The 10,947-nt window shown below is 42.4% G+C and overlaps 1 protein-coding gene across 1 annotated transcript; it reads right to left on the minus strand.

Annotated features, from left to right (window-relative positions):
* Positions 1–1,640: 1,640 nt before the first annotated feature.
* znf281b (zinc finger protein 281b) lies at positions 1,641–10,223 on the minus strand. The gene is made up of 7 exons (XM_058405434.1): positions 10,103–10,223; positions 7,939–8,358; positions 7,646–7,762; positions 7,394–7,517; positions 7,191–7,274; positions 6,244–6,362; positions 1,641–6,134 (listed from the first exon to the last, which is right to left on the minus strand). Exons 2-7 carry the CDS (start codon positions 8,308–8,310, stop codon positions 4,527–4,529), a joined length of 2,424 nt encoding a protein of 807 aa, XP_058261417.1. The 5' UTR covers positions 8,311–8,358; positions 10,103–10,223; the 3' UTR covers positions 1,641–4,526.
* Positions 10,224–10,947: the final 724 nt, after the last annotated feature.

Here is a 10,947-nt window from a genome sequence, read left to right on the forward strand (position 1 = left end):
AGTGAGGGAGTGTGTGAGTGAGGGAGTGTGAGTGAGGGAGTGAGTGAGTGACTGAGGGAGTGAGTGAGTGAGGGAGTGTGTGAGTGAGGGAGTGAGGGAGGGAGGGTGTGTGTGAGTGAGTGAGTGTGTGAGGGAGGGAGGGTGTGTGTGAGTGAGTGAGGGAGTGAGTGAGTGAGGGAGTGTGTGAGTGAGTGAGTGAGTGAGGGAGGGAGTGTGTGAGTGAGGGAGTGTGTGAGTGAGGGAGTGTGAGTGAGGGAGTGAGTGAGTGACTGAGGGAGTGAGTGAGTGTGTGAGTGAGTGACTGAGGGAGTGTGTGAGTGAGTGAGTGAGTGAGTGTGTGAGTGAGTGACTGAGGGAGTGTGTGAGTGAGGGAGTGAGTGAGGTTGTGTGTGAGTGAGGGAGTGTGTGAGTGAGTGAGTGAGTGAGGGAGGGAGGGAGGGTGTGTGTGAGTGAGTGTGTGAGGGAGGGTGTGTGTGAGTGAGTGAGTGTGTGAGGGAAGGAGGGAGGGAGTGTGTGTGTGTGTGTGTGTGTGTGTGTGAGTGAGAGTGAGTGAGTGAGCGAGCGAGCGAAATGTTCTTCAGTATGTTTAAAGGTTATGTCATGTATGATGAAGTCAGAGACATGCTCGGAGTGGCAGCATATCCTACAGCTAAAGGCTTAGGTCTGAGGTCACTGTAGTGTGAGAGTATGTTCCTATGAAAACTCAGTGTTGTAAGTAACGCATTTGTTAATAAGAGTTGTTCTCTTTGCCATAATGCTTTGGAAAAACTGTACATGAATATAAACAAATAAAGCATGATGAAATTGATAGGTAAACATTTCAGGGATCTTAATAGGGATGAAAAACACTTGAGTAAAGGACCTGATCAGTTAAAAGTAAATGAACAGGTACATGGCAATAGACAGAAAAGCATTTCAATCTACATTATATTGCCAAGTTTTGGGACACCCCTCCAAATCATTGAATTCAGGGGGTGGGCTCGGCCCCTTAGTTCCAGCTGAAAGGAACTCTTAATGCTTCAGCATGCCAACACATTTTGGACAATTTTGCTTCATTTCAGGATGACCCCTTCCTGTTCCTACATGACTGTACACCAGTGCACAAAGCAAGGTCCATAAAGACATGGATGAGCGAGTCTGGTGTGGAGTCCTGACCTCAACCCAATAGAACACCTTTGGGATGAATTACAGCAGAGACTGTGAGCCAGGCTTTCTTGTCCAACAGTGCCTGACCTCTTCTAGAGGAATGGTCAATAACTCTCATGAACACACTCCTAAACCTATTAGAAAGCCTTTACAGAAAAGTTGAAGCTGTTATAGCTGCAAGGGGAGGACCAACCCCATATCAAATTCATGTGGATGTAAATGCAGGTGTCCCAAAACTTCTGGCAATATAGCATATTTGGAAAGGTCAGTGTTGAGATAACGGTCTGATCATTTGCTATGTCTAACCCTAAGAACTCTCTTAATATGAAATCTATAATATTCAGCTAAATTAACTAAACCCCAGGGATGGAAGGGGATCTGAACACTGAAGTCACACAGATGGTTAGTTGAGTGGTCAGTTGTATGCATAAGGCCACAACACAGACACATCTACACTGAAAAGCTTTCATAACAAAAGGTTTTATTGGCTTATCTAATCATATATAAAGTCATCTGACATGTTCAGCCCTGTAGAGTCACAAAAAAAGCTTGAAGATGAGGACATATCTGCTACAAAAGAAATTTGGTGCAATTGTGATCAGAAAAAAGCCATACAAAAAAAAAAAAAAAAAAAAACTTCATATCATGCATCAGACAACAAAATCAAACAGGAAAGAAAACACATTTTTAGTGTTTTGTACATTACTGTAAACAAAATCTTTCTAAAGATCATACCAAAACACATGGCAAGTAACAAAACGAGGGGAAAAAAACATGAAACAAATTTAAGAAATCCTAAAGGGGAAAGAGATCTACAAGGAAACACTGCTTGGCAAAATTGCTCAAAAGACACAAAAAACAAAAAAAAAAAATAGTTCAACAGACCAACATGAATGATAATCGTAAACACAGGTGGCATTATAAGGTTCTACAATATGGCTGATGTACACTACATTATTACCACTATATAGGCTACATGAAACACGTCCCTGGTTTTGTCGTGTATACAGTGATATGAGGTATATTAAGGTCAATTGTGTTCTTTTTGCCACTTTTTTTTTTCCATTTTCTTTTAAGTATGGGACAAGTTTGGAGTGCAGCATTTAGGTTTTGAGCCCCGAGACTAGTGCAGAATCAGCAGTTCTCTGTGAAAGGACTGAGGCCAATAGCTGGGTCCCGTTCATGCTGGATAGGAGCAGGAGACATGGAAGGAAGACACAGGAGTCTTCCTGCTCCATTCACGGGCACAGCAAAGATTGCATTTGTGGGTGGGATGGGGGAAATGGTGAACAGGTTCACAAGACTCCTCAAGGCTGTGTGATTCCTGATTTCATGGCGAATAAGGGAAAAAAAAAAAATATTAAAAACAGGTTCAGGTCCAAAAATTCAGATTTGCATGAGTTTAAAAGTCCACATCTTGGATGGTTCTCCAAGCAAGACCTTGAAAGGGAAGTTTGCATTTTTGTCCATTAGGCATCAAATTTGTAATTTGAGAGGTAGAATTCCAAATGCAGCTATTCACTTAAAGAAAGAAAAGAAAATCAACTTAATACTTAAATACACTTTGAATACAAAGAGGCCCTGTACTTACACCCAAGGCTCCACAGCACAAAAATCGGTATGGCATCCATGTCGATAGCATTACTAAAACAAATCATGCTAATAACCCTCCCATCCCGCTATATATTTAAAAAAAATGCCCCTAGCAATAAACACCCATTTCCTTAAACAAAAAACAAAAACAAAAAAAAAAAAAAAAATCACAGCTTTCCTCTGAACAAAAGCATGTATGTATTTGTAATCCAACAGTTTTTGTCTTCAGTGGTAAAAGTGCTAATATGATTCCTTGAGAATTAAAAGGGACGAGAGCCGACACATTTAACAACCGGGTATGATTTATGGCCGATTTATACTTCTGCAAAGCATTAAGACAAGGTGAACTAGGTCATGGGTAAGCAGAGCTATACACTATTATGTCTCATGACAGTCTGTTGTTTATGACACCGATTGGCCGAGCAGGAAAGTGTATATTCTAATGCCGGGGTTGGGAGGAAACCCAAACAGTGCTACACTCAGACCAGAACTAACACACGAGCAAAAAGAAGCAGATTGAGGATCGACTTGCGGAAGCTCTTAAAAGCTCTTCGTTTTACAATATTAGAGAAATATATATACATATATATGAGAGAGAGAGGGCAAAAAAAAAAACCTGGTGCAAATTTCCAGAGTTTTTATTGAATGAATGAACTGCAGGCAATGCAAGACACATTTCAGCAGAATATTGCCATTAATGATCAAGTACAATATAAAAACTCTTCTTAACCGCATCCAATACTTTCCTGCTCCTAACCATCACCTCTTGTACAGTGAAGTGTGAGACTCTACTCTTTGAGTGGAGTTCAGAACGTTCTGGTTTGCTACATGCAACACTGCCCTCTACTGTAGTAACAGACAAGTAAGCGGAAGGTTTTATAAGACACTTACACACGTTCACAGATTCGCAGATGCAGAAGTATAAATCAGCCTGTGTATGACAAACCCTGAGGCCATATTTCAGTAGCTGTAAAGACGCTACTTAAGAATTACGTGCGCACACACAGATGTCCGTGAGTATTTGGATGGGACCGTGCGTGTGCTTTTACGTTCGCAGCCATGTTTTCTGTCTGTCCTTTAGTGATTAAAGTTAGCAAAGTGTTTCACATTGACAAAGTACCATAATCTCTGCATATGTACAAGTAGTGGAAAGATTGACCAGTGTGATCAGCTGAACAGGTAGACTGAGTGTGGATTAGATTTTTTTTTCCTCAAGGAATTTCAGAAAACAAGATTCACTGTAGTTTTAAACTATACTTGTTTTTTCTTAAAAAAAAAAAAAAAAAAAAGAAAAGAAAAAAGAGAAAAAAAGAAAAAAAAAAAAAAAAAGCAGTGCTAGTTGCACCTAATTGTTTAAAAAAAATGCTTTTTCCTGAGTAATACTTTCAATTATTGTAACAGACAATAGGCCGACATTTTCTGCCACTGAATACTGGGCCACACCCTGACAATAGTTATTACTATAGATCATCTTCATCTATTTTACAATTCTATCCTGATTGCTAAAAACACAGGGTTTATGAAAAGTCAAGCCAGTCATTACCTACCCTCTAATCACAGAAATGACTACACTAATAAAACGAGGAACTAAAATACATATTAAAAAAGAAGAATATCAAAAAAATTGCATTTGAGGTCGGGTAGACCTTCCCTGGTAGAGTATTAACAATTAATGGCAGTGTAATAATTAATATTTTATCTTGCTTTAAAAAAGGGGGAATTGGGGTTGAGGGCACTGGGGAACGTCCTTGTCCCAAACTGCAGGGTTAGGCTGGCTACCAAAACCTTTACCTGTAGCTTTGGCTCGTGGGGGTTTTGGTTCCTGAGCTAGCTGGCTCATTAACTTCAGCTAACAGACTGGTATACCCTGAGAATTCCGACACGGGAGTCCGCGATATTCGGGGGTCAACTTCGACGACGACAATCTGGGGGTCAGAGCTGTACGCCAGCGGGGTCCGGCGCTCGGATTTGAACTGGGAGCCGAATGCCTGAGCGAAGTTCTCGATCTGAAACGTGGGCCGCATGTCCACCTCCTTGGATGGTTCCAGGGCCGTCAGATCAGGCGGGGAAGATAATGAGTAGACAGAGGTTGAGCCGCTGCTGGTGGTGTTTGCACTGGTGACGTTGCAGTTCTTTACCTGCTGCTCCTTCTGCCCGCTGCCGTTATCAAGCTCCTGGGTATCCAACTGCTCAGTGAGCTCTTGAGATGGCGTCAGCTGCTGGTGGGCAGAGGGCTCCAGGGCACTCAGGTGAAAGGCCTGCTGGGAGGAAGGCGAGTTGTGAGCAGGAGACTGGGAGCCCACCAGCATGCTGAAGTGGGACTTTGGTAGCACAGAAGCGGATGAGGGACCATGGGGGGAAGAGACAGACTGGCTGAAGGTACACTCCAGAGGAGATGTAGAATACATGTGCTTCTCTGGGAAGAATGTAAAAACGCCACTACTGCCATGGCTTGTCCTCTCCAGTGTCTGCAGCAGAAACTTAGAATACTCGTTCATGACGCCGTTCTTGTCGCCTGAGCCGTTTGAAGAGCTTTCGTCTGCAACAAGCTCAGGTGTTGCTGAAGCAGCATGCAGCTCCACATGGTGTGGTTCAGAGAGGTCAAAAGTCACATCACTTTTATGGGAGTAGTGATCCAGCAGGCTCTGCAGTACCTCATCTGGGATGCCTGACTTATCGTGCTTGTCAACACTGACCAAAGGTGAAGTGTCCAGTAACGCCAGTGTGGGTTCACCAATGCCGCCCTGGATAACCGTCTGCTGAGGAGGAAGGTGGACCGAACTGTAGTCACCACCACCACTATTCGCCGCATGCAAGTATCTTCTTTTCTTCAAAAACTGCATGGCATCGTCGTAGTTGCTGCTTGTGCCACTTTGCTTTGACTCCGAAGAACTCTGGAGAAGACCTAGACCATCCATACCTCCAGGCAGATCCATTGGATTGGATTTAGGAGGTAACAGTTTCTGCTCTTGTAGAGCTGAGCTTGAGCCAGCCTCACCCATCGAGAGCAAGCTCTTGTCCCCACCCTTGCGTCCACCTTTCTTAAAGGCAAGCTTGGGAGTGCGAACATGCTGGTTTGCCATGCTGGTGTCTGCCATGTTCCCCACCCCTGAAGAGGATGCCCCAGAGCCGGTGGCCATGTCTATGGCATAGTCTTGCATGCCAACCATTTGGCCCGCCCCTGAAGCTGTCTTTTTCCTCCGCCGCTCTCCACCCTCCCCACTGTTCTTGGACTTGCCTCTCTTGCGTGGTGGTGCATTTCCCTGAGTGTGTAGGTAGCTGCCATGTCCCAGGTCTTCATCTCCGAGGTCTAGCATCCCTGGGTCTAGACCCTTCTTTATGGCTTCTCCACAGGTTCTCTTGTGCTTCAGTAAACGATCAGTACGAGAGAAATACTGCAGATAGGGAAAGAAAGTGGAAAACAAAGTGGAATGAGATTTTCATTATTTTCATTTTATTGATTATAAGCATTTTCAGTAGCACTTACAAGTAAGGTCATTTTACCTGTTGGCAAGTATCACATTTATATGGCTTTTCTCCACTGTGTGTCCTCTTGTGTCGCTCCATATGGTATTTCTGAATGAAGCGCATGTTACACTGGTCACAGCTGAATGGCTTTTCCCCTGTTAAAAAGGAAACACAGTGGCTTAGACACCTCACCAACAGATTTCAACAGCTTGACAGAGAAAATGAATAAACACTAGAATTCCCAAGATTAGAGGTGACCAATATCACAATTTCATACTGCATATTGAGTCAGATTACTGGGGTTGTCCAGTCAACATGTCTTACCATCATACAACATATACCCATAGTAAAAGACATTATTTCAGTCTTAAGTGAGTTTTTTTTTCTACTTGGAGTGTGTCGGTTTCTGTATCTGTTCAATTCTTCCTATGCAACTACATTTCCAAACTCTAATCTAGACAGTGGCACAGGTTTGAGACTCCAGCACTCACTGTGTACACTGAAGACCAGCTTATGTCTGACCCCTTTCTGAAGCTTATTTTAAAAACACACAAGGCATGGCATAATTTTGTTTCTATTTAAAGAACACTGTAGTTTACGCACAAAATAATTTTTTTTTTTTAAATCAAGCAGAGCATCTACAGAGCTCCCAAACCTCTACTTTCTAAACACTGTGAATAATGCCATGACTGCAGACTACAGTTGCTTAGCAGAGTTTGCACAGTAATAATGTGTGTATAACGTGTATATGCTTTATTCTCTATTTAAGGAAGGCTTACAAGGTATCTGAAATTCAGCACAGTCGCTGTATAAACTGGGAAATGAGGCTCAGCTCATTATATGTGCAAAGAGTTATGTTTTTCTACTTTTACAGATGTAAAATGCATCTGATGATGTAAGAATAAATTTAATTTCTAAAAAATAAACCTTTTATCAGTTTAAATAATCTTACAAAAAAAGGGAGAAAAAGTTACAGGACTTACCACTATGGATCTTTTCGTGTCGCTGCAGCAGGTACTTCTGGATGAAGCTCATATTACACTGACTGCACCTAAAAGGCCTCTCACCTGTACAATCCAAAGCATGGGGTCATACATCAACATTAATAAATCATCCAATTACACATTCCAGCAAAAGTGGGTCTTCAGGTGTTGCAAGCACATTTGGCTGGCAGTGAGACTCTCACCTGTGTGGATGAGCACATGTCTGCGCAGGTGGTAGGAGCTGCGGAAGGCGGCATTGCAGTGTTCACATATGTGCGGTTTGGAGCTGGGAGAAAGAGGTCCTCCCTCCCCATCCAGCATCATTGACTGTGTAAAAGAGACAAGCGGAAACTAGTCCATTAGTGTCGGTCATATTCTCCTTCCATGCTTCTTCTCAAATAAATATACCAAAGGGTTTTGTGAATGGCGAGTGAGAGAAATGAAAGAATAAGCACCTTTGTGGAATCCCCCCGCTTCCTTCTGCCTCTGCCCTCTGTTCCCTCCCCATTTGCCCGCCGTCCTTTTCTGTGTGTGGAGTCTTTTGGGTCTTTCCCTAGTCTTCCAGGAAGTTGCTGTCAAAACAAGAATAATACAACTAAGCTTGACGAAGCATGGAGAGACAAGTCAAATCCAGACATAATAAGATCTTGTACAAGACTTTAGGAATGCAAGGTATAGCCAGAGATAAATTAACAATGCAGAAAATCTACACACACACACAATCTCATACGCTCTTTTCTAAGCTTACACTGCTGATGTTGACATCATGCAAAAGCATGTTCTGGTGGCTTCCAAGGGAAATGTCCAGCATGTCTGAACTCTTGCCTCCCCCTGTCCCTGGGCCTGTCCCATACAGTGGGATGCGGTAGTCGAGCTCATTGAGCTTCTCCTGCTTTATGCCCATGCTGTGCAGAAAGCCACCACCATGCTCCGGAGAATCCCTCTCCTTCTTCAGGACCATCTCTTGTGGCAAATCAGTCACCATCGGCTGTGAGGTGAGCCGCGTGAAGCTGGTGACCGGAGGTAAATGGCTGAACATGATCATGCTGGGGGCAAAGTTGGGGTCCATGCTGCCGTTGCGCAGAAACTCGTTGCCTAGCTTGTCCTGGATAATACTCATGGTTGGTTCAAGAGGGCAACGGTCATTCAGCTCAAAAGATGAGGTACACTGCAAAGATAGAAATAATCATGTAAGATTTTTTTGGTTTCTGTAGAGCTTCTTTTTTTTTTCCAGTACACAAACCCGCAAAGTATTTGGCATCCTCACAACATGATATTCCTGTTGAAAATGACTTCCTCATGCAGATCAGTAAAGAAATGGACACCATAACCAGTTCAGACACAATGCTCCTTTTGGTCATGTGCAGAAACTAGTATTTTAATCAGCTGCTCATGGCAATCAGGAAGAGATTCAGAAGCGCTGGATTTAGGGGGCAATAGTTTCTGCTCACGAATTGCTGAACATGAGGGTACTTTAAAATGTGGGTTTCTCTGCTATGCACATTACTATTGTCGATGGGGATGGTCTGCATTTGGCTTGTTACGGAAGACAGGACTATTTCACTTCATGCTGTAGTAATATGAATCACCTTCCATTTAGAAATGCACTAGGAATTTTCTTTATATTGCTAAATATTTAAAGAGAGACTCTTTCACATCACCAAATAAAAATAGGCATCAAAGATGAACGGATTACGAGGCTGACTTAATTAAAATGCCATTTTATTACGTTAAATGGTTAGTAATTTTCCCCCAAGTCATAAAATATTGTCCGATTTGCCGAGGATTTGACTCGGCGTCACAGCATCTATTGTGGTGCACGTATCGTTAGCCAGCACACCACAGCCAGCAGCTAACTGAGCTAGCCAGCTATCAAAGCTAATGTCCTTTCCATAAATAATGAAAAACACAGATCACAGCGCCTCTGCTGCTTGTTAATCCAGCATAATAAAAGGACGCTGGTTGAGCCAGCACCCCTAAAAGGGTTAGCGGATCACTGTATTTAGAAACAAATTACCCAAGCTTATCTGATAGAGACAATTAATCCACCTCTCAATGCTAGTCAACAAATCAATCTCCGTCTAAAATCACCAGCTAGCTAAATAACTAGCCGTGTAGCTAGCAAACGTTTGCTAGCATTTCATCACCAGAACAATTAAATCAGTCGGTGGTTTTGGAGATTAATTTTGTATAAATGAACAAAAACAAAAATCACTAGAATTTAGGTGGCTCCACTACCCAGGGTAGTCCAGGTTCAAGCAAACACAGAGGCTTTTATCAGCGCCATCAAGTCGGCGTTAGCTATCGAACAAAAAAAGCATTCCCGTGTAGCATGCAGCGCGCTACAGAGCCCACTCGACTAGCTCACTAAATAACACGAAATGCGACTGAAAACCAGCAAACATGCACACAACATATAACCACATATCTCCATGTTTAGGCACTTTGTATAAATATACATACATTTTTTGTTTATTTATTAAAACCCTTTTGCGCCCAGACAAATAACCGTGGCTTTGCTACGGCTTTAGCTAGAACTAGCTAATTATAACGTGTGATGTTGGGATCAACTGCAGGCACAATTATATAAGATATATTATTTTACATTGTAAAAGATCAAAGATGAGTTAGAACATTCTTAACACGGTCCAAACAGAAATGGCCGAGTTTACCTTTTGGTTTTTGGAACAAAACAATGAACAATAAATCAGCATGAAGCTAATAAAGTGTTAGCATTAGAGCTCGGTGTTAAATGGCCCATGGTGGCATTGCACACAGAAACAATGATGCTCGCCTAGAACCGACGCATCTCTCCGCCTGCACTCCGGCTTTTCACGCTGCTGCGACGCGTATATTTCGAAATCTTTTCACGATCGCGGCGTGGAGGAAAATGTAGATTCAATAACGCTCACCCGTGCATGTCCACGTCCGACTCTTAACGTCTGAATGAACCCCAAACACACAGTTCTTTCAGCGTTTACTGCCAAAACATTGTTCTCCTGCAGCTGTTGCCCTCTTCCATCTTGTGTCGGCGCGGGGGATTATGGGTAAAGCGGACGGGTCGGGAGAGGAGACAGACCAGTCCCAGTGCGGGACAGGGTTGTCTCACTTCCTGCAACTTCTTTGAATCATTTGTTTTCACCGTACGTTTATCCAGTCTCTTTTCTTTTTTAAATACATTATATAGCCATTACACGACATTTATAAAGCTCATAAGACATATTACTGTATTATTTCATAATACAGCACACCCACTAGAAAACTGAAGCATGCCCTTGGTAGGGCTCAAGGACATGCTTCTTTATACATGTAATAAAAACAAATGAATTGTTTGTTGTATACACGAATTTCCCTTGGGTACACTAGGCCTATTACCTTGTAAAATAAAATGAAACAGATATGACACAATCAGGGGTATTCTACTAAAATTTGCTTAGGTCCAGCTACGTAACAATTTGTGGTTTACAGATCCAGATAAATGACTGACATGATGAATGATGGCAATATTTAATGATGGCCATCAAGGAACAGTTTATGTGCCTCAATTTGAAATAGTTATATTTTTGTTTCATAGTGGCACCGAAGTGGCTCTCAACAGATGAGAAATTTGTCTTTTGTGTATGAATCTTCATTAAACAAGCCATGTCGTTAGATTTCTCCTCATGCTTAGAGAGGGTGAATTAAAAACATACAACGCAAACAAAAACTTACAGTATGAATTGTCCCTAGCCTTGTGACTATTCTCAGGTCTGATGAT

This window comes from Hemibagrus wyckioides, linkage group LG13, assembly GCF_019097595.1.
Source record: "Hemibagrus wyckioides isolate EC202008001 linkage group LG13, SWU_Hwy_1.0, whole genome shotgun sequence".
NCBI classification, from domain to species: Eukaryota; Metazoa; Chordata; class Actinopteri; order Siluriformes; family Bagridae; genus Hemibagrus; species Hemibagrus wyckioides.